Source organism: Dendropsophus ebraccatus, chromosome 10 (assembly GCF_027789765.1).
Source record: "Dendropsophus ebraccatus isolate aDenEbr1 chromosome 10, aDenEbr1.pat, whole genome shotgun sequence".
NCBI lineage: Eukaryota > Metazoa > Chordata > Amphibia > Anura > Hylidae > Dendropsophus > Dendropsophus ebraccatus.
This window is the reverse complement of record NC_091463.1, coordinates 66,854,298-66,878,969: the sequence shown is the minus strand read 5'-3', so window position 1 is coordinate 66,878,969 and position 24,672 is coordinate 66,854,298. Positions and strand designations below refer to the sequence as shown.

General features: G+C 42.5%; 1 protein-coding gene across 1 annotated transcript in view; it reads left to right on the top strand.

Annotated features, from left to right (window-relative positions):
- The window catches only part of F9 (coagulation factor IX), a 45,060-nt gene that overhangs the window by 11,088 nt on the left and 9,300 nt on the right, over positions 1-24,672 (top strand). The window contains exons 3-7 of the mRNA XM_069943093.1: positions 3,715-3,739; positions 7,368-7,481; positions 10,908-11,042; positions 12,647-12,873; positions 20,559-20,676. Of these exons, the coding sequence (XP_069799194.1) occupies positions 3,715-3,739; positions 7,368-7,481; positions 10,908-11,042; positions 12,647-12,873; positions 20,559-20,676 (619 nt within the window). The remainder of the gene's footprint in view (positions 1-3,714; positions 3,740-7,367; positions 7,482-10,907; positions 11,043-12,646; positions 12,874-20,558; positions 20,677-24,672) is intronic.

Below are 24,672 nucleotides of genomic sequence, written 5' to 3'. Positions count from 1 at the left end.
TCGAGGGAGAGGGGTAAGGGTGGTGGGCAGACAATCCAGAACTCCGGATGCTTAACCCAGGAAAATCTTCCCAAAAGTCAGGGGTCGTCTTATACAGTACATCGGGTGTCGTCTTATAGGGCGGGTGCTGAAAAACTTCAGAACCGGACTGGAGAATCTGTGGTCACTGCATTTGGTGGGAGGAGCTCAAAAACAGCCGCATTTCCACCGTATGCGGTGACCGTATGAAGGGCAGAGCAAGATGTAGGTGTCCGGGCTATAGAAAAAAGAGATATGGTAGAGTGGCCCTGTGCCTAGAAAAATACACCTCTATTACCCGTGTGGCCCGCCCTTGCATCCTGCCAGTATAACTGTACCTCCTTCTCTGCCTCTCAGATCTCACTGCAGTCTGATGTTTTTTTATTAATTTTTATTTGGTGTGCATTGGAAGAGGGGTATTCTTATACGATCTTATCCCAAACTCTATATTTTAACTGGAAAAATGGTGGGTCATCTTAAACGGCCCGTCATCTTATACTCCGGAAAATATGGTACACTGTAAGCAAGTCCCCATGAGCCTATATAATCACTCTGTGTAACAAGGCATTCCCATTGGTGGAGTGGTTAAAAAATTGTGACTAAAATAAATTGGGGCCTTATTTATTTGTTCAACCAGTGTGGAGTCAAAAATCTTGAAACTGCTCCATTTTCAGGCTATGTTCACACTGTGTAAAACTACGGCCGTAGTTCTTGCCGCAGAACTACGGCCATAGTTTTGCAGGGTTGGACACAGCCTATGTGCAATGGGATCCCGGCCGGAACGTACACACATCGTACACTCTCCGGCCGGGATCCCGTGCGGCGCCGGAAAAAACCTGACAGGTCAGTTTTCTGCGGCCGGAATTCAGTGAATTCCGGCCGCAGAAAGACCTGTCAGTGCACACAGTGAGGCGAGCGGCTCCGGACACTCGCTTCACTGTGGGCTATGGGAAGCTCTGATGCGGGCGCACGCTGATGCGCCCGCATCAGAGCTCCGCGGCCGGAAAGATCACCCGGCCGGTACTTAAGTCACGGGTCACGGAATGTCCGGTCTCTTACATAGTGAGAACATAGCCTCAAAGCAAGAACTGGTGAAGTACATAAACTAGGGGAAGTCACTTTAATGGAACTGAGTTGCAAAACTAAACCCAACCTGAGGACAAGAGAGGTGCTGTTTCTGAAAGAAAGCTGACATGTTTTGCTAAGCCTGGACAACCTTTTTACCAATACAGTCTACTGATACAGATTTTTTTTTTCAGAGCAATGCAGTTTAGAAAACACAAGTCAGTGTTTTTTAATATCAGGATCAAAAAAGTCCAAAGTCTAGAAATTATCCCCATCCCACATCAGAACATGCTTTTATATCATCATTAAAACACAATCATCCTAGGGCAAAGGAACTTTTTTATGCTGCCTTAGGGTAGGATATATTCATGTGTCTTTTTAGAAGCCTAGGTGTCAGGCTGATTAGAGGCTGACTCATTGTACATGACATTAATAATATTACAAAGGGATCCAAGAGATTCTTTATCTAAATTTACTATTACAAAAATCTAATTACTATGGAAGTAATAGGTATGGAAAAATATGTTGTGACTACTGCCAAGGCTCTTTGCCAAGGACTGATGTTTTTACCAAAGACCCCTTTTAATTTTACAGAACAAAAATATTACTTGACTTACTTACAATTGAACGTGGATGATCTTGCAGTGCTATTCACCTCTGGTCTCTCTCACTAAGTCCCAGTGACTTAACGCCCATTCTAATGTAACATCATACAAACAAGGTCCCCGATCACTGCAGGACTGTAAGGGTCCTATTACACAGGCCAATGAAGGCCTGATCAATACTGTAAACAAGTGCCGATCTGCTAGATACACCTATTACATGGCCCGAAAATCGTTTACCAAGGGCTGCATGGACATCGCTAGTGCCCTTGCCCAAACAGTTGAAACTTAACCTGTCCTGCAGCCAAGTATGTGTCCACCACGGGCTGCAGCTTCAGAGCGGCCTGTCTCAGCTGACAGGCGGTCCTGGTCAGTGATTGGCTGAGCAGCCTGTCAGCTCAGACAGGCCGCTTTAAAGCCCCAGTACATGGTGCCGGGACTCATACAGAGCACAGGAGAAGACCGGGAGTGGTGAAGTATTAACTGTTTGGGCAGCCGTCAGCCGCACATCGCTATTACACATAGCAATGTGTGATAAGCAGCCGATAATTTTAGATTCAGCCAATTATTGCTCTGTGTAATAGGACCCTTAGACAGGTCTGAAGACTGCAGACAGAAAGACCTATAAGAGCCAAGGATTTTCATCATCAAATCTACTGGCTTGGTTGGGACTACGACTATCTGAGCATTTGTAGCAGGTCTCTCAGGTTATACATGTGGTCACTTCTGCACTAACCTCTTCCTGCTAATACTTCAATGTTTCCCTATGGCTCTTTCATTTGGCAAGACCAAGGAGCTATGCCTTCACTTCATTAATGTCTGGCTGGGCCTGGGCCTATGCTGACTCCTCTTCCTCCTTCCCACTGGAACCCATGAAACACCCTGGAACACTGTTAGTGTTAAGGCCCTATTCCACCAACAGATCTGACGACAGATTATCTGCCAAAGATTTGAAGCCAAACCCAGGAACAGACTATAAACAGAGAACAGGTCATAAAGGAAAGCCTGAGATCTCTCCTCTTTTCAAATCCACTCCTGGGTTTGGCTTCAAATCTTTGGCAGATAATCTGTCGTCAGATCTGTTGGTGGAATAGGGCCTTTAGGCAGTGACCTTAATAATAGGAACCCAGTATTAGGAAGGAGCTGTGTGAATACAAGATGCAAATAAAGTGAAATATAATAGGTATGATAAGGTGTACCCATGTTAACCCTGTTCAATCTCCACCGATAATCTGAACGTATGTAATAGGCTTCTATTTCATGAAATGGGCCATTTGTTTGCATCACATGCTGACCCACTTCAATCCTCTGTCCTCCCCCTTCCTTCTGAGACAGAGGACATGTGATCTCCGTCTGTTCTGTGAGCCAGGCTGTAACACGTCTTCTGTAACTGACACCTATCAGGCAAAGATTTACTCAAGAATAATCCATTCTGAAACCAACAATCCTGTCATTTTCTATGGGTTTACATACTCGCAGCAGATTTTTCATTCTGCTGTATGTAAAGCCCCTTTCCACTTAACCCTGCGCTGCCTGGCTAATAGATCACCTTGCCGCGCTCCTACTTGCTTCTCAGGCTCCCGACTCCCTGACGTCCCTGCGAGTTTGTAAATCCATAGAAAATGACCGTAAAGGGAATCCGCTGCGATCCGGTACGTGTGAAGGTACCCTAATAGTGATTTCATTTTGAAAACCTGGTTTTACAATTCACACTACATTTATTTGAATGCTTTACTACTTCAGAATCTGCCATTGAGCTTTCTAAACTAATCTAAGAATATATATTTTTTTAGGAATTATTTGCCAAGTATCATAGTACTGTAGGCCAATGTACAAGACCAGGGAGCGACATACAAGATGCATACAAAACCCTATTTGTGTATACTGTATACTGGGCTTATCTGGGTCTCCAACCAAACAACAGTGTTGTTATATATTCCCCAGGCCAATAGAAATATAATAACCAATAATATGTTATTTTCTGATTATACACCTCACTTATTGAAATATTTTTTTTTCTTCTCCCCAGATGGAATTTTGGAAGCAGTACATTGGTGAGATATATTTCTGTTCACATTTACAGTTTCTTTTGTGTAATATATGGAACATAAAGTCTTATATTTTGCACTCACATTAATACTGGCTTATTTGTTTCAATTATTTCCATGCACAAGACATTGTAATAAAAATGTATATATGCAGAAAGAGCCCAGCTGCTATAAAGAGATAAAGGTTCTGAAACACCCCCAGCGAGGTGAACAATACAGTTGCATACTGATGGCCGACCTATCGTAGAAAAGTAAATTATTGCATACTATCTATTAACGTCTTGTGTACTTAAAACCATGGAAACCATGAAAACTAATGGAAAGGGAGGATAAGGTGTCTGACATATCTACACAAATGACCTACAGCACTTATACTATATTTACCAACTTTTGGGAAATGACATCAAGGAGATTGTATAAAGGAGTATACAATGCAGAAGGCTAAGCAGGCCAGGCCCATTTTTGGACTATATGCCCCACCTACTATATAAAGGATACAATTCCAACCTAAAACATTTAAATTACAAACTGTATATATGACCTTGTTTATTACATTCTAAAATGATTACAGACCACTACACTATAGACCACACACCAGATTAGCATAAAGATACATAGGTATATGTTTATATAACAGGGAGATGGTGATATAGGCTGGAGGGGCTGGGTAGAGATGGTGACAGGACTAGAGCTAAGGGCAAGATCCGGCCAAGCCTCCTGTTACATCAGAGGATAATATGTTGGCTACAAAGACAATTACAGTATTTCTACATATCATGTAGTTCTTCTATTTTAAACTTTCTGGCATGAATGAATCATGCAAAAGTATGCTAAAGCCTGTACTATTAATAATAACACTATATTAGTAAGTTATATATCTTGAAGTGATATCTTGAGTTTTTTCTTCATAGCTCTGCATACATTCTCTATTAGGGTTTCCAAATGTTTCTGAGCTTTGAGCTATTGTCTCCCCTCAATAGATTATGCAACGAAGAAGTGGCGCTGAAAAGGGGTTATCCAGGATTAGAAAAAGACAAGCAATTGCCTTGCAAAAACAGCACCACCCCTGTCCCCAGGTAGTGTGTGGTATTACAATTAAAGAGGTTGTCCAGGAGAAATTCACTTTTCCCCTATCCACAGGATAGGGGAAAAGTAGGAGGTCGCAGGTGGTCCCACCTCTGTACACCCCGCGATCTCCGTAGTGGGCCCCATTGGCTCTATTAGTTCCTATTAGTTTGGTTCTTCCAAGGGAAGAGCCGAGTATGCCAGAAGAGCACTGTTCTTGTCTCTTTCCGTCGGCTCCATAGGAATGAATAGAGCCAATGGTCGCATGCTGTATCCAAAGCTCTATTCACAACAGAGCCGACGGGGCCCAATACGGAGATTGGCAGGGGCCTAACGAGGTCTGACCCACCACCACCCCCCCAACCTACTACTTTTCCCGTATCCTATGGATGGGAAAAAGTGAATTTTTCCTGGACAACCAACCTCTTTGAGCTCCATTCACTTTAAAGGAATTGAGATGCAGAAACCACATTCAAACTAAGGACAGAAGTGGTGCTGTTTCTGTGAAAATTGTTACCATTGCCTGTGGAAAACAAAATGTCACCATAAAACCTGCTCTTTGGGCACAATGTCAAGCATGACACCCCATTTGTTATGCCCTTCAGTGACGGTCTCAGTTCATAGGCCTTCTCTGTAACTATATTTACCAGCGTATTTCATGAATGTAATGTGTCGCTCTATTCATGGGGTTGGTCCAAAAGCTGAATGAGTGGCTGCGTCGTCCATCCCCATTTACAGCACAGGATTATGTAGACAAATAGCACTTTTTATTATTGAGAGAAGAATAATTTCATCTAGCTCACCCCAAACACTGCATAATCATTTAATTCATCACGGATAGGTTTTTGCATACACAGAGGATTTGCCTACTGTCTTAGCTTATACAGGCCGTGCAGACACACATACAGTATGCTTCCAACTGAGAAACTAATACAAAAATCTCATATCATAAGAGGTCAGAGAGTTATTGCTTTGTTCACAAAAAGAACACGCTCTATGCAATAAATCATTGTGATAGAAACACGAATTCTCGAAATAAGTACTTTACATGCAAAGCGGCCTCTAGAATAATTGAATTGCGAGAGATAAAGACCATTTGATTGAGATATCAGGGCAGAAATAGGAGTTTTGATCATGTAATTAACTGCAATTTGGCAAAGTCTGCATTTATTACAATTATCAATGGGTTCAGTGACAGTTATTGTATAAAGTACAATACATATAGAGAACCGTGTGTGTTAAAGGTGAGTACATTGCTGAGCCTATACCACAATGGCACATATTCCCTTCAATGGTTCATGCACATAGCAGACCCATGTGCATCAAGCCTGATCATCTCCATAACAGAGAGAGCCATGCAGAACTCCCTCATTGCCATATACTGTGACTGGATCGACAGATGCAGAACCAAAAACAGGAGATGTATGCTTAGGTGAGTAGGGGTGAGTGAATTGTTTTGGAGTAGCATCCATGGATTTTGGAGTAGCATCATAGCATCCGTCTGGAAGGTCCTCATGACATTTTGAATTCCCGTTTCTCCACAGTTAGGAGTGAAGCACTTCACATACTGTTTACTGAGCCGGATATATACACTGTCCTGGAGATTTATCAAACATGGTGTAAAGTGAAACTGACTCAGTTGCCCCTAGCAACCAATCAGATTCCACTTTTCATTCCTCTCAGACTCTTTGGAAAATGAAAGGTGGAATCTGATTGGTTGCTAGGGGCAACTGAGCCAGTTTCACTTTACACCATGTTTGATAAATCTCCCTTTGTATGTCTAGTGCTTGGTGCATAGTTTTCCTTGAGCCCTAGCCCTGAGGTGGCAATCGTATTACATTACATAAAGCAATAATTGGCCGGTTCAGGCCGATATTGCTTTGTGTAATAAAGACAACGATCAGCTGAAGAGCCGGTCATCGGCTGATCGTTGTCTTTTGGCAAGTCTAAAAAACATTGGCTGCTGACCGTGCATTGCTGCTTGTAATAGGTAGCACGGCCAAAGGCTGATGATTGTGTGTATAAAATAATAAAGCTATTACTTACCTGTCCAGGCTCCCTCTGTGTCCTCCAGCCTTGTTTGTGGGATTCCCCGGTCTCCGCAGCTGCAGCTCTCACTTCTGGTCCTGACTCTGAAGTGATAGGCCGCTCAGCCAATCACTGGCAGAGACGGGGCAGCACCAAGGCCAGTGATTGGCTGAGTGGCCTGTCACTTCAGAGATGGGACAGCACCACGGCCAGTGATTGGCTGAGTGACATGTCACTTCAGAGATGGGACAGCCCCATGGCCAGTGATTGGCTGAGTGACCTGTCACTTCAGAGATGGGACAGAACCATGGCCAATAATTGGCTGAGTGGCCTGTCACTTCAGAGATGGGACAGCACCATGGCCAGTGATTGGCTGAGTGGCCTGTTACTTTACAAATGGGACAGCACCACGGATAGAAGTCAGATTTGACCAGCATTCAGTTTCTTGTGCGTTAACAATCTGACAATTCCTACCCCTGCTAGCAGTGGTAACTGTGATCTGGTTTTCCATTAATGTAACTGGTTATTACTTTTTTTCTAGATGGAGATCAGTGCATATCAAATCCTTGTTTACATGGAGGTGTATGCAAAGATGACGTGAGCGCTTACGTATGCTGGTGTCAACAAGGATACAGGGGAAGGAACTGTGAAATGGGTTTGTATCAAGCACCTGTGTGCAAATGCAAATGCTTTCATTACCATAATGCAGATAATGTAATTGAATAATTGTGGTGCATTTCTGAGCGTTTTGATCTCATATTTTATGGAGAAGTATGAATACTAGGAAGAAGCTAAACCCACTAGAAAAATAACTGTACATTTACATGCTGCATTTAGAATTAAAGGGAATCATTTAGATTCACACTCACAGGTAGACCTTTAGATCCCAGCACTTCTGCAAGCAAATTTTACTTTTAAAATATGCAAACAAGCAGCAAGTGCCCACAGGGTGGGGCCAATCTCCTCAAGTGCCCATTATTTCCTTCCACTATTATTACTTTTCGTCTCCTCCTGTATTTTATTGGCAGATTCTGTGCTGTATGAGGTTTATTTGAATTTTATTTTATTTTATTTTTTTTAATTAAAGACTTTTCTGACTTTTAGTCCCCTTAGGTTCTTATACAGATGATTCTTACATAGCTTTGGCAGTTCACTGCAATACCAATGTATTGCATTGTGCTTTCATTTTATTGAACTCCAAACATGGAGTTCCATCTCAACTAACATATATAAACCTGTAGGGCTTGGTAAGTTAGATATTTTTGCAAATACATTATTCCGTATATTAAACAAACTTGCCTTCTTCTTCTGGTATGGCCTCTCTTTTCTTTCAATTGTGGACAACTTGTTTTCTAGATTACCGACCACCTCTCTGCTCTAAAAGCAACAGTCTGGCCAGTGTGTATATAGCTATAATGTGTATATACAGAGATAGGCTATGTTCACACCGTATATTTTCGTAAAACCACGGCCGTTGTACATTGCTGCCTACGAATCCCGTCCGGAGCGTATACACATGGTATACGCTCCAACCGAGATCCCTAGCGGCACCGCAGACAACTGACATGTCAGTTTTCTGCGGCCGCTATTCATTGAATAGCAGCCTCAGAAAACCATGTCAGTGCACACTATGCACACTACAGTACCGGCCAGGATGATCTTTTCACAGAATGGCCGTTCCGTGACTGGGCTGCGTCAGGGAACGGGCGTTTTCTTGCGCTGTGGGAACATAGCCATACAGTGTATATATTTATATATTTCAAAATATATTAATATGTATACTTTCACTATATATACACCTGTCAGACGACTGCTTTTAGAAAGCCTCTCCTGCTCTCCATACAGGAAATAATACCATTTCCTGCAGGACATACAGCAGCTGATAAGTACTGGATGACTAGAAATTTTTTAATAGAAGTAAATTACAAATCTCTTGCACTTGCTGGGACTAGGGGTGATCGAACAGCGGAAAATGCTGGTTTCTTTTGAACTCGAACCTAGCTGAACCTTTCTCATTTGATTCCTGATGCCTTCCTGCTCCATGGGGAAGGAGGAGACAGCCTGGGGCCTGCCTGGAATTCCAGTATACAGCCTATTACCTAGGCTGAATCTTGGAAGTTCAGGCGGTCCCTGGGCTGTCTCCTCCCTCCCCACGGACCGGGAAGGCATCAGGAATCAAATGTGGAAGGTTCGGCAAGGTTCGAGTTCAATAAAACCCAGCATTTTCCGCTGTCCGATCATTTCTAGCTGGGACCAGTTGATTTGAAAGACAACATTTTTGGTGAACTACCCCTTTAAGGTGAACATAAACTGTGGGCCAACAGTTATTTTTGCCATCCTCCCCATTCACATGAACATTTGGCATGACTGAATTCTCTATGGGGAGGGGAGGAGTGACCAAAAACCAGACAGCTCTGATGGTTTATCTCTTAGAGAACAAAGAAGCTGGTCAGTGAAAATTTATCAGACTCTCCACCCTATCTCCACTGACATCATTTGTTGGTATCTTAGGAGATGCTTCTACTTATATACTGGTGTCCGAACTCGCTGCCACCTTTACTCCTGACATCTGCCATTGGGGGGCGGAATCAGGACTCCCATACACTTAGTTATTTGTTCCCTCCATATTTAGCAAGTTCCTATGAAGTTCATCTATTCTGTATGACCGCGTTCTTACCAAACTCACACAATACAGACTGTATTTAGAAGTATATCTTGTCTGTAATTTCATAATGATTACAATATTCTATATTCTATATTTAAAACTACCTTCGCATTGAGGTGGCGCATCCAGATGGCATTGCTCATTATCCCCATACATTAAGTGTTCATACCACCTCGTATCATTTCATCTGTAGTGGTTATCTACTTCTGGCTGAACAGCTGCGGTTACACTATATGAGTTTACATAGTCCGGTAATTACTGTTTGATGAGATGCTTGTTATTAACATGTCTGAGTAAGCAGCAATCTGCGGGTGGTTGCATATTTTTGATATCTGTTGCTTCTATAGTCCTAAAATGTACGAAGCCATTTATATTCATGTTGCTGACACCCAGACAGCTAAATGCAGCAGACTAGGTAACCAGGTCGGAGAAGCAACATCCCGAGGCCGCACAATCACTTAAGAAAATAGGATTATACAATGGTGATGCCCTGACTACTCTCATTACACAATTAGTCATTCTGGATGGATTTATGTCCCCAAACAAATGTACCTCATTTATAATGGGATTTATTTGTAGCCTAAAGGGTACCTTTCATTTAAACTGACTTCTGACATGTCATAGCGACATGTTGGAGGATTGTATTGGTGGGGGTCCGGGTGCTGAGACCCTCGTCTATCTCTACAACGAAGAGGCAAATAAGAGTGCACCCTTTGCCCCTTCATCTCCTCTCACTTGTACAGTAGTGAAGAATGGAATTAAAATGAAGTCTATGGAACTTCCGGCAATTGCGTCTACTGAAAGCTCCATAGGCTCCATTATAATTCCGTCTACCGCTACTTTACAAGTGAGAGCGGAGATGAAGTTTTTGAACCTGCTAACTTTACCAGGAACAGCCGACTGTCTAATAGATATTGAAGCCCTCAGACTCCCTTGCACAGATGATGTCAGGGAAGAGAAGAAACAGGTATATTAAATTTCAACTGCTTGACCCATTTGTTTCTAGATAGATAAGTTGCTGCCAGTCTGGCAGGGGCTTATCCCACTATCTCCATTAAAAAACATGAACATTTGGCTTGATTCAATATTCATAAAAAAAATGAGCTTTTAGCCAATGAATATGTATGGACACATTAAAGAGAGGCTTTCGAAAAGTTATATAACTTTGTAATCTAACTTTTATTAAAGAAAATACTTTAAATTTTTTTCTAAGGTTTCATTGACTGGCAGCAGTTGAGTGACAGGGCCCCTCTGCTGCCTGTAGTGTCTGTATCAGGAACTGCAGAAGCCCTGGTCCTAAAACAGTTAGATATCGCTAATGCTTTTAAATGCAGAGAATATAAATACAACTGAAAACTATCTGACTATAGAATGCAATATCCTTCTATAATATCTCATATATATCTTTCTTGCCAGCACTGCCTATCACTTGTACCATTGACAATGGGGGATGCCAACAAATGTGCAAGGAAGATGCAAGTAAAAAAGTTATTTGTTCCTGTGCAAGTGGCTACAAGTTAGGAGAAGATGGCAAGTCATGTGAGGAGGCAGGTAATGGGCAGATTTTATTATTATGTATGCCATTTGTACAGAAATATTGTGTAGGCGAAGGCAGATGCTGACTATTAGAAAAGGGTTCAAGCTGTTTAGTAAACTAGCCGTACACATCATTGTAGTATTCTAGGTGCTGGCTCATTTGCATACATGTAACAAGTGCATGTTACTGTTCTTGTAGAAAACCTGCAGAAAACATAGAGGTTAATCTCCCACTTATCTGGTCTACTTTTGACTTGTTTATTACTTTCCTGCTCACAAAGCACCTTGCAAACCCAGTGTATCAGTAACCTCTTCTTATGCGATCTACTACTTTACTCTGTAAATCCTTAGCCCAGCCCAGCACTGTGTTGCCTGTCCAGCCCAGTGCACTTTCCCCAGCTTTATGGCATGGCAAAGTACAGAAGAGTGTATAATGTGCTGTGATTGGCCAGAGATATTAGGAAGGTACTACCTGGGAGCATACTATTTGCAAACAATTCAGTTCTGGTCCCACCTCCGGAAATGAGAAATAGCTGTGCATCATAGTGGCGCTCTTAGGGACTCAGCAACAGCAATAAGAGCGCTTTTTCTTCTGTTTCTTATAAATTATACTTAAGGAGACAGTGGCGTAGCTACCATAGAGGCAGGGTAGGCAGTTGCTATGGGGCCGGTGGGGGTGGGAGAGCCCCGGGGATGCACAGGGAAGATACAAATCTCCTGATTAACCCCTTATGTACTGTAGTGTGTAAGTGACCCAGTGTTCACTTACATGCTGCAACATAAAAAGGGTTAATATGCAGAGGACAGGGAGATCTCTGCTTCACTGCTCTAATAACCCCTGACCTCTGTTCTCCCTGCTGCAATCAAGTAGAAAAATTTGTGTTAAGGGTTATCAGTGCAGGAGCAGTGAAGCAGAGAGCTCCTTTTTTCTTTTTAACTCTTTTTTTTTTGTGTTGCTGTATGTAAGAGATTATTGAATCACTTACACACTGCAGTACATAAGGGTTAGGCAGAAGGTAGTCTGCTCCTGCACCTATGTATTAAACCATAAGGGCTCCTAATGGGCCCTTAAAGTTAAATACAGTGGACTGACAGAGCAAGCGGCCATTTTCTCTCTGCTCTGCCAGTCACTTTTGTAGCTGCAGGATTCTGCCGCTGGTCACAAGAGATTTTAGTTTTTGGCCACATCACGGAGTCTATATATATGCAGTACTTTATGTTGGCATAGGGGAGGGGGGCCCTTTACAGTTTTTTGTTATGGGGCCCCATGAATCCTAGCTACGCCCCTGTAGGGAGGGGTAACAACATTGGACTCTTTTAGTGTAATATTTGCATCTGTCTTTACTACTTGTAAGGAATGACTCCTCTCTGATGTGATTCAATCCCACTCTTCAAACTTTTAGAAAATGTAAGGCAGTTTTTATGTTATACATAGTTAGCCACAAGTTCACAGACCAATAAAAATACCATATCCACCAACAGTGGTGACCCCCACTTATTCTGTTGCTGACAACAATGAAGAAAGATAAAGACATGTGGATCAGTGAGATCCAAAATAGATAGGTAGGTTCTTCAGTCTCCACCTCCAATCACTTAAAATTGTTGTTTTATTTGCACAGTACAATATCCATGTGGAAAGGTTACTGCACCAGAAGCTTTACCAAAAGATGTCACCCGTTCTATCTTCAGTCTCGAAGACTTTAACTTCACTTCTGTTGTAGACCACAACTCTACAGAAAATCTCAAATCAGATGACGGTTCAGATAACATTGTGCCTGTAACAGTGGATCCACGAGTTAGGATTGTTGGAGGGACAGACAGTCTAAAGGGAGAATTTCCATGGCAGGTACAGTAACATATCATTTCTGTGTAATCCCCTTTATGGTAGACTTACTCGTAGAATAAGGAGTGACAGGAAAGATACATAGCCTTATATGTAAGGGAGGGATCTAGACAGTTCTCCCGAGCTTGTAACTTAGTCCTAAGGACGTGCATACAATTTAAAGAATAGTTGTCAGCATATAAAGAAGCTCTTGTCTCCCTGCACCACAGTCTAGTCTCCCTGTGGGATGCAGACAGCACTATTGCATTATCATGCTTGCCTAGCAGCTAGGCCTGACTAGCAGAGACCAGACCAGCATCTGTGCATGACAGTGAGGGAACAGGGACAGGTGAGTATAATTTACATTGACGGAGGGTACTATAATCCTCAGGGGACACACCATGTTAAAATTAATTTAAGAAGGCACAGTGTATATTAAATTAATTTCAGGGGGTACATTATATGTATAAATGTATTTAGGGGACAAAATAAATTCATTCAGTTGGTGTGATATGCATTATAACGAGTTTCATGAGCAACAGTGTATTAGAATAAATTTCAGTGGCCAAGGTGCGTATTATAAGGAATTTGAAGGTGTCACAGTGTGTATTAATATTTATTACAATTGTAAATTTCTCATGGCATGAGGACAGTGTGTAGTGTCCCAGTACGGGTGGCCACTAAGTCTTTGTTCCACCTGGGCAAAGTGCCTCTGTCAAGTATCACACTTGAAGGGGATGAAGGTGTTGTTATGTGTTTCCCCACTAGGTGTCACTAGGTTCCGCTTTGTCCCATGACAGGTGAAAGTGTTTTTCCCTCTCTTTTACATGTATTATACTTCTCTCTCCTATCTCCAGCATACCCACCAATCACAGCACAGTTCAGTTACCCCTATAAAAGGGAGGTTAGTTCCTGGTGGGAGGTCTTTTGTCAGTTAGCGGTGTGGAGGGACTAACACAAAGCAAGTTCTTCTGGTACTGAGAGAATTGCTAAGGTATGCAGTTCTAAGCCCTCCAAAGGGGTAGCCGTCCTCTGAGGAAACCCTTGTCCACGCTGGGGACCCTACTTGTGAGTTTTCAGGACAGTTACCACAGCCAGGAACCGACCCCTAGCAAGACAAAACCACCCTGCTGAGGTATATTGCTGACCATGCACGGCTCTTCTGGGAAGCCTTGGAAAGTCTCCTACGTCTAGTTGTAAGGCCTTAGACTCGTACTACCCAACTTAACATTTGCTGATCTAGTTGGGCAGAAGGCAGTCCGACAACAACTTGTCTACACGTGAGTACGAGTGTTCTTCACTAACTTCTTCCTATCTGGACAAGGTCCCCCTCTACCTGGACAAGGTCCCCCAAGGCCTTCCCTATTCTACCTACTTACTCTTTACTCTCTGTCTTAACTGCACCTGTGAAGTGTTTACTGCCTTTAACCTGTATTGCACTGAAGTACTTCCCAGTAGAGAAGTTATCCTGGTTAAGTCACTGGACTCTGTCCTATTTTTTTAACGCTACCACTACACCTACATCTTTCGCTTGGGTCAACCCGTTTCAAGCAGAGTGCCCATGCATCCGGGGGTGGTTTCCAACACCCCTCCTGGTCACCGTGACAAGTGTACTCCAAGCCCACCTAGCTGTAAAACCACCTCACAGCTACCCCGGGCCACGGAAAATGCATAGGGGCCTAGAGAGTAGTGCAACTTTTAGGTGACATAGTGTGAGGACCTGTTGTTTTCATGGGGTACAGTATGTTATAATTAGGGGGTACAAAGGAGATTGGATTCTCCTGTAAGGGAATTCCCAGGTCCCTACTGAGATGACCTCAGAAAGGCAAAAGCTAGGCATTCTTTCAACATAAAATCAAGACAATACCCTGGTTACACAAATTGCCTGTTACCTGTCAGCTTTTTGGAGTTGTCACAATAATATTTTAATAATGCAAAACAAAATGTACAAAAAGTAGCAAGACAAAGCAAGAAATGTCCGTCTGTCCTGAGAAGGACGTCACATTATCATCCATTTTGCACAGAACATTAAACAGCTGGATAAGTTTTGTCTGTTGTTAATACATGAAAATGTGCAAAGCAATGAATCAAAAACTCTGTATGGATTGTTTAAATAGGAAACTTGTACTGCCCTCTGGTGGGTGAATGTCAATACTACACATATGAACAATATTACAGTTTTTGGCTTCTAGATGTTAGGTTACCTAAATATTGATTAGGGTACGTTCACACTTACCGGATCCGCAGCTGATTTTCTGCTGCGGATCCGCAGCAGATCAGCAGCAGATTTCATTTAAATAACTGAACACAGCATCAAATCTGCACCATCAAATCTGCTGTGGATCTGCTGCAGATCCTGTAGGTGTGAACGCACCCTAAATCTGTATTAGTCCAAGTTCACAAATGATTATTATTTTACGAATAATGTAACATACTGTACTATTATCTCCTGCCTCTCTGACTCACCTATAGATCACTTGGTATCAGACTAACAGCTGTCTACATTATGAAGGGAATCTGTCACTAGGTTCCAGCCACTAAGTTCCAGTCATTCCAGCACCTGGGCCCAGTACAGCTCCATTAACCCTGCCCTCCACCTCTGTCTGGCAATACACACTATATAGGCAGAGGTAGCAGGTCCTTCTGGATGTACATCCGATAGTCCCCAATATTCATAACTGAAGAAGTTATTTCTCTCTCAATATCATGAAAGAAGTTATCCAGGAAAAAACACACACTCATGGCTGTTTTCCTCCAAACACAGCTCCACACCTGTCCTCAGGTTGTGTGTGGTATTACAACTTAGTTTCAGTCATTTTATTTTCCAGTTATGGTTAACCCCCTTAAAGGGTAAATGTATCCTTAAAAAAATAAGGACCTGTCATGGCGACATGTCAGACATTTGATTGATGAGGGTCCAGGAGATGTCATAGTGACATGTCAGAAGTTTTAATTAGTAAGGGGCTGGGTGCTGAGACCCCTACTGTTCCCTAATGTGAAGCTGTAGCAGCACTCAGTGTCTGCTTGTTTCTAACGTTAGAATTAGAATTCTAGAAATCCTGGAGGTGTAAGCACCCTGACCCCCATGATCAAAATCCATAGTGTCATACTGACATGTCAAAAGTTTTCTTTTAACCCCTTGAGGACAGAGCCAATTTCCATTTTTGCGCTTTTGTTTTTTACTCTTTGTGCTTAAAAGTCCATAGCACTTGCATTTTTTTCACCTAGAGACCCACATGAGCCACTTATTGTACTTTGCAATAATTTTTGCATAGTATGCTGCGAAACCAGAAAAAAATTAAATGTGTGGTGATATTGATTGCTATAGATATACTGCATAGATCAATGAGATAGGCTTCTATTGCTCTTGGCTGCTGCAGCCGAGAGCAATAGAATGCAGAGCTGGGATCAGCCCCATTATGGCGCAAGCCCCGGCCCGGCCCAGATGCGGGGATTGCTCCTCCGCAAAGGGGGGTGGCGATCCCCTCACTAGACCACTGGGAACCTGGAAAAGAAGACTTTAAATGCAGCTGTCAACTTTGACAGCTGCATTTAAAAGGTTAATTAGCAGGCATGATGATAGAACCCTGCCCGCTAATTGCCGCAGTCCCGAGCTGCACACAGCACCCGGGATTGCGGCAGTTCAGAGCAGGGTCGCCAGGCGACCCCCTCTGAACTCCCTTGATGAAGCCAAGGCACACATGTATGCCATGTGTCGTTAAGGGGTTAAACTACAGGTACCCTTTAATGATGATCTCAGGAACAGCTGTCTCTGTCACTAGTTTATGCTTCCCTTAGGCTCCCTTCACACGGAGTAAAACTGGCGGAATCCCGCCAGCCTCCGTGTCATAATGACAGTCTATGGGAGGCTCGCATGCCTCCTCTCTCCGCGTCTTTCCACACTGAAGAATGGACATGTCTATAGCAGTGATCTATATGTAGCATTTTAAAGGCCAATTTAAGGTTAGGTCATTGGCGTTATTTCTCTGGAAAAGGGGTGATAATACAGGGATTTATTCTAATTGCCATATTTAGAGTTGGGAATAAATTTTTCCTCCTATTATTTGCCTTATGTTCTGTCTTCCTCTGGATCAACACAGAAGGAAAGAAAAGTAAACAGAAACTCAAAATATTAAAATTGTCATTAAGGGGTTAATCATTACCTCAGTAATACAGTGCTTGTTCACACTGTGATTCATTTATTTTTTTTAGACAGAACATTTTGCTCAATCTCAGGATTGTACATTAGCTGCGATTATCCAGTGTTCTCACCTGTTGTTCCCATCTTGCTATTTTTGCCTATATTGATCTTTTTGTATTAGTACATTGCCATCATTTTCCACTCTCTCGATACACGATTTCATTATCCTGTAGATAATAACACATTTTCCTCTGATGGCTCTAAGTGGATAAGACATAATATCTCATAATATTTCCCATCATTTCAAGCGAGTTACCATGACTGTAGTTTAGAATTAGTCTTTAGAGCGGAAAATGATTTTATTTTTTTTTTTTTATTATTCATGATATTGAATATCAAAGGCATGTTCTTTCAACATGTTCTCAAATCATTGTTAGTCGTTTACAAAAAAATAGTTTGGTACAAAAGTTTGATTTACGCCTGTGAGCGGGCATAAATCATAATAAATCTGGTGCAGGAGGAGGCCCAACAGGAGAGATGGGGATATGGCTGGCGTACACTACGGAAAAGGGCGATTCTGGCGACATCTTCATAGATGTCACCCTGTGTCTTGGTTTAACCAGTTTTCATCATAATGTGATATATCATTCGTTATATTACTCTATATAAAACATTATCATTCTCTAGAATAATTTCTGATGGATCTTTAGCAAGTTCCCCTAAATTAATTTAAAAATAAAGCCCTGTGGGTACATTTACCGTATTAATGAAGACTCCCTAGGTTTAATCACCATCGAGGCTCTTAGGGAATCAGCTAAAAATCCACAGTAATTATCACTCCATGAGCAGCTTAAATGGAACAAAACAGCTACAAAAAATGGTGTAATCTGTTTCCTTACTCTCATCCATCGAGTATTCTAAATCCAACATTACACAATCAGTAAAGACATTTTACTACTTTATGCATCAGATTTAAAGGTACAGTTTGCTCCTACAGTAGTAATAAGGGACACTGGTCATGGATCCAACATACTGTCGCTGTCTGCACTATCCGCCTGGAATCATGAGGAATCTAATAGAAAAAAAAAAACACTTTTATTATGTATTAAAGTCAGAATTGCCACATTTTGATCAATTGGTGCAGTCAGTATTGGCAGATGTGTTAGACTTTTTAAAAAAAAAAAATTAGAAAAAAAAAGAATTAAAATGTATCTGTCATTTAAAAGAAAAAAAAACAAACACTTTTGATTTGTCAGAGAGACATAGCAAAAGCTTTTATCAGAATTAGCCGTGAGCATTCTCCCCTCCCAGCTTTGTGTCTGACACCTAGACCTGGACCATAGACTTACATTGGAAGTCCATCTAGGTCACGTGACACAGAGCTGGGCGTGAGCACTCAGACCAAGACCAATCAAACCTTTTGAAAACTCAGGTGTGGCCCCACTTTATAATAGGTTTGGTTTACTTGCAAAAAAAGGGTCCGTGGAGTCTCAGTTACGAGTCTCAAAACACGGGAATACCCAGATATCCCTCCAGGGGAGGAAAGCCTATTGCCAAGGGGGTGCCTCCCAGTGGGGAGATCACCAAACCACCCTGATAAATAGCCCCTTAAGTCCCACTCGGTTGCGAGTATTGGAACATAAATAGGGAAATACCAGAGTGGCCCCTTTTACGTTAAGGTCTAACTCTGTGGCGAGTATTGCGACATGACAAGGGTTTACCAAAGCAGGCATCCATCCACAGATGATCGTTTCGGGGTAGTTGCCCCTCGTCAGTGTGGAGTAGTTGTCAGTGTGGAGTAGGCTTCTGGCTAACAGGGGCAATGAAAAATAGACCAACAAAACAGCAATCCCTGAGCTCAGCTATTGCTGTGTTTTGGTTTACTTGCACCAAGAAATACATCACTTTGAGGTACATGTTTTTGACCCAACTTAACTGACATAGTTATAGGACTCAAAAAATACATTAATTTAGCAAACTCATCTCCTTCCTCTGGTATACTGCTTTTTCCCTCTAATTGTTGACACCTTATTGTCTAGGTTACCGACCAGTGCTCTGCTATAAAAGCAGTGGTCTGGTGGATACATAAATCAATATATTGTGGCCTGGGTAAAGCGGCATAGTTTAGGGAAAAAGCGTTTGTGTGGTCTTGATGAGTCAAAATGCCCTATGATTTGGTCTAAAGTTAGCCAGCTCTAATTTGGCACCGTGTAAGGATTAGACGTTCTTAGTAGAGATGAGTGAAGTGAATCCGAAGTGAATCAAAATTCGCTTGTTTACTGTATGGTAACTTAATAAGCCATCAAGTCTGCAGGGACACACATCATTGACAAATGAATGGTAAGACACTGATGAAACTGTATTAATACATTTCAAGGTGGAATAGGAAAGAAATGGTGCCGAGTTGTAGAAATGATGCTTAGGCTAGTGGAATACAATTATTCACTAGACCAGAGTGGACAGGAAACAGATCTGGAATAAGAACATGTATAGAATAAAATAAAGACAAAAGAAATGACCCCCTACACACATTTTATTCTGGTTAAATATGTAAGGGTCTTTGATAACTGAAATATTTACTCTGGTAAGTTGAATATATCTTGGCTTGTACAAGGATGTATTAAAGGGAAAGTTTAGTAAGAAAACAGCATTTCCCATAGTTTTTATTATAAGTCCTTCAGACCTATCTAGGGAATACCTTTTGGCTGTCTACATATCAATAGGCAATGGTGACCATTCAGTAGCTACACACTCTTGTGAGGATCAGCAATTCTTCAGAACTGCTGATAATAATAGCACCACAAGGCTGTGTCTTTACATATATCAGTTAAAGCTACTATGTACCCACAATCTGCACCCCCCCCCCAAACCGCTTGTACCGTCGGATATCTGTGCCCTAACTTTGCACTGTCCCTCCTCCCTACCCTTTTCATCATTAGGAATGCCCCAGGCAGATTTTCTACTATTCATCACCTGTGTCAGCACGGTACATGGGCTGGATCGTTAAGGCACCTTTGCAGTGTTCACTGCAGAGGAATAGGAAAAATCTTGCCAGTGGCATTCCTAATGATGAAGAGGGTGGTGCAAAGTTAGGGCACAGATATTCTAGGCCACAGCCGTTTGGCACAGGGCTGCAAGTTTACAAGTTGTTTTTTAGGACAATAACTGCATCATCCGCTGAACAGACCCCAGGACAGATCTTGGATTAAAAGCAGCTATCCAAAGGTACAAGTGGTTTTGGGGGGACAGATTGTGGGTACAGAGTCGCTTTAACATGGACATGGTTCTTATACTGGAATCTATGCAGATATATTATCTACAGATCGCTGATCTCAGGGAGACCAGCCAAACGATAACACTGCCGGCTGCTAATGAAAGAGCTCAATGCAGTGAAATCCTAGGTGCATTGCCCCCTGGGAAACATGAATATGCAAAAGAATTATCATCTACATACACTTTATGAAATATACAAACAAATAAACATGGCACCTAACTGCATGAATTGGTAATATATATGCCTGTTACAATGCCTTATTATTATTATTATTATTATTATCAATTTTAACAGGTTCACATTGTCAATAAAAATGGTGAAGGCTTCTGTGGAGGATCCATTGTGAATGAAAAATGGATAGTAACGGCCGCCCACTGCTTTCTTATACCTGGTGAATACAGAGTCGTTGCAGGTAATTAGCAGTTTATATGCTGTTTGCACATTTTCTGATTCTATATATTTTTTTATTAGCAGGTGAATAGTATTTGGTGTCATTGGCCAACTTTCCTATAATATTTATGTAGGGGGTTGGCTCTTTGATTTTACTAGTGATAATCAATGCAAGGTAACACATCTAGTGGCAACCATTCTACAGCATTTCTAGCCATCTTTTCAGGCCTTAATAGGCAATTATGTACATTCATATACTAGAGGTCCTCACGCCACGTCCAGTTTGGGGATCGGCCTTTTTCCCGTTGCTGTTATTTTGAAGTAAAACTACTATTATTGCTGGCGTAGCCTAGAACATCAGCGCTACAGGCAGGCAGCACCTCTCTCCCCAGCATCATCCAACCCAGGGGCGTTCTGAAAGTGAAGGGAGGCGGGGAGACAGATGCCACAGGCCTAGGGCATGAATGCTGGATGCAATATACCGGCATCAGGAGAAAGGATGACCCTCAAACCACTCACAGCATGAAGACCTCTACAACGTGGTACCGGCGGTTAGGGGGCAGTACACAATCCAATAAAAAAAGGACACGTCCTAGTACGGATCTGGGTTTTTCTATGAAATTGAAGTCTATGGAGTCTGCTATTTTTTGTGAATGGTAACGTTTCTGTGCCCGCAAAAAATAGCAGATCTGAGATTTGGCACAGGTTAAAAGATTGGGTCTTTAAAGTGACACTGTCACCCCCTATTTGCATTTTGACTGCTCTCCACAGGTGTAAAGGTTAAATGTTACAGCTTTCATTACTTATTTTATATCACACCTCATGGTGCTTGTTCTGGTAAAAAGTCTTTTTTATCACCTGTGGATTGGTATATGTGGGCCGGGCCTCACGGCCTATGTGCCATATCGCTCTGCCCCTAGTGCCACTAAGCCCTGCCCCATCCGTGACATCATCACCAAATAGGCCCCGCCCCCACAACGGGCATTGGTGTGGGGACAAGGCTAAGTGGCGCTAGGGACCGCGAGGCCCCGCCCACATATACCAATCCACAGGTGATAAAAAAAACTTTTTACCAGAACAAGCACCATGAGGTGTGATATAAAATAAGTAATGAAAGCTGTAACATTTACCCTTTACACCTGTGGCGAGCAGTCAAAATGCAAATAGGGGGTGACAGTGTCACTTTAAGTAACCACAACCAGGAAGCAGGCAAAATATTTAAAAAACAAACAAAAGACCAATCTTCCAAGGTATATATTCCTATACTTTATTATATTATTAAAAAATTATAAACAAAATTAATTAGAAAAATATTTAGCACATGTTAATGCACTACAGATGCGAATGTAGCCTTATATAACCTATAAATCTACTTTTTTATTCAGCTACATTCCACAACAATACATATTAGTATGACATTAAAGTAAGACTTCAGTTTGCATTTTCCTCCACACTGCTGATATGTTATATACAGTAGCTGCTGGAGGCAAGGAGACACATAGAACCTTTCACACATCCATCTGTGCTTCCATTTCAGAAAAAAATGCTTTTATTCTCTGTCTTCTTATTCCCCATCACATTCCTATCTGATTCCCTGCTGTACCGATAGCTTCCAGTGCTGAACCCCGCTCCCAAATCTCACTCCTGTGCTGTCCATAAAAATTGTGTGCAGGTGAGGGCTCAACTTTCACATAACTGTGCATAAAGCAGGGATAGGAGGGGTAGTGGGGAGGCATTACAGTCTTCTGCAATTAAAGGGGAACTCCAGGTAGAGGCAAAAAAAAAAAAAGTGAACCTTCCGCAGAAGCCAATAGCATCACTTACCTATCTATCCTAGTTTTGAAATTACCAAAAATCCATTTGTTTTTTTGGGGGGGGGGGTTGTTTTGTGTGGATGTACTTCCTGGTTGAGCATTTGTACATAGTACTACAGGTTCCAGAATGCAATGATTTCCCTGTTCATCACAGTCCTCCACCCTACACATTCCCCGCCCAAATCTGTTGCAGAATATCTGTGTTCAGACATTGCAGTTTCATTGTGTTACTGAATTATTTGCAGTACTTTATCATTTCATTGTGGTCCTACCTACACAGCACAGTGTATTCTCTACCTGTAACACCACACAGCACAGTGTATTCTCTACCTGTAACACCACACAGCACGCTGTATTCTCTACCTGTAACACCACACAGCACAATGTATTCTCTACCTGTAACACCACACAGCACACTGTATTCTCTACCTGTAACACCACACAGCACGCTGTATTCTCTACCTGTAACACCACACAGCACACTGTATTCTCTACCTGTAACACCACACAGCACTGTATTCTCTACCTGTAACGCCACACAGCGCACTGTATTCCCTACCTGTAACACCACACAGCGCACTGTATTCTCCACCTGTAACACCACACAGTACACTGTATTCTCTACCTGTAACACCACACAGCACACTGTATTCTCTACCTGTAACACCACACAGCACGCTGTATTCTCTACCTGTAACACCACACAGCACAATGTATTCTCTACCTGTAACACCACACAGCACGCTGTATTCTCTACCTGTAACACCACACAGCACAATGTATTCTCTACCTGTAACACCACACAGCACAGTGTATTCTCTACCTGTAACACCACACAGCACGCTGTATTCTCTACCTGTAACACCACACAGCACGCTGTATTCTCTACCTGTAACACCACACAGCACGCTGTATTCTCTACCTGTAACACTACACAGCACGCTGTATTCTCTACCTGTAACACCACACAGCACGCTGTATTCTCTACCTGTAACACCACACAGCATGCGGTATTCTCTACCTGTAACACCACACAGCACACTGTATTCTCTACCTGTAACACCACACAGCACGCTGTATTCTCTACCTGTAACACCACACAGCACACTGTATTCTCTACCTGTAACACCACACAGCACGCTGTATTCTCTATCTGTAACACCACACAGCACACTGTTGCTACCTGTAACACCACACAACGCTGTATTCTCTACCTGTAACACCACACAGCGCTGTATTCTCTACCTGTAACACCACACAGCGCTGTATTCTCTACCTGTAACACCACACAGCACGCTGTATTCTCTACCTGTAACACCACACAGCACGCTGTATTCTCTACCTGTAACACCACACAGCACGCTGTATTCTCTACCTGTAACACCACACAGCACCCTGTATTCTCTACCTGTAACACCACACAGCGCTGTATTCTCTACCTGTAACACCACACCGCACACTGTATTCTCTACCTGTAACACCACACAGCATGCTGTATTCTCTACCTGTAACACCACACAGCACACTGTTGCTACCTGTAACACCACACAGCACTGTATTCTCTACCTGTAACTCCAATATTGGAATAAAGTAAAGAACTTTTGAATTTTTTTTTTTTATTTTCATCTCCACACACATATTATGATCAAGCACCTTTTATCTTTGAAGTTGAGCCCCAGAATAAGGACTTTATCCGATTATCTTATATGGGATATACTGTTTATGCCTTGTTTTTTGTGGGACTGGCAGTGCCGGTTCTTATCCTCTGTGCCGTTTAGCATCATTTAACCCCTTAGTGACCACCACACGTATTTTAACGGAGGTCACTAATGGGCTTTATTCCGAAGCGTACGCCTTTTAACGGAGGACGCATCGGAATAAACCAACGCCCGATGGCGGCAGCAGAGCAGGGGATCAGCGGTCAGTGTGACCGCTGACCCCCCCCCCCGAAACTGCCCCGAGCAGTTTGAACCATTAGATGCCGCTGCATCAAACCAGCGGCATCTAATGGATTCCGGTCAGCGCCGTGGGTCACGTACGTGATCGCGATGTCCCGCGGTGGCGTCGGGTCCTCCGATGTCTCCATGGTGATCCCGGGGTCCTAATGAAGGTCCCCGGGGTCACCATGGAGATGCCTCATGCTGACAGGGGTGGCCGTGGCTATTGCCTGTCAGCATGAGGCATGGTACAATACACTGCAGTAC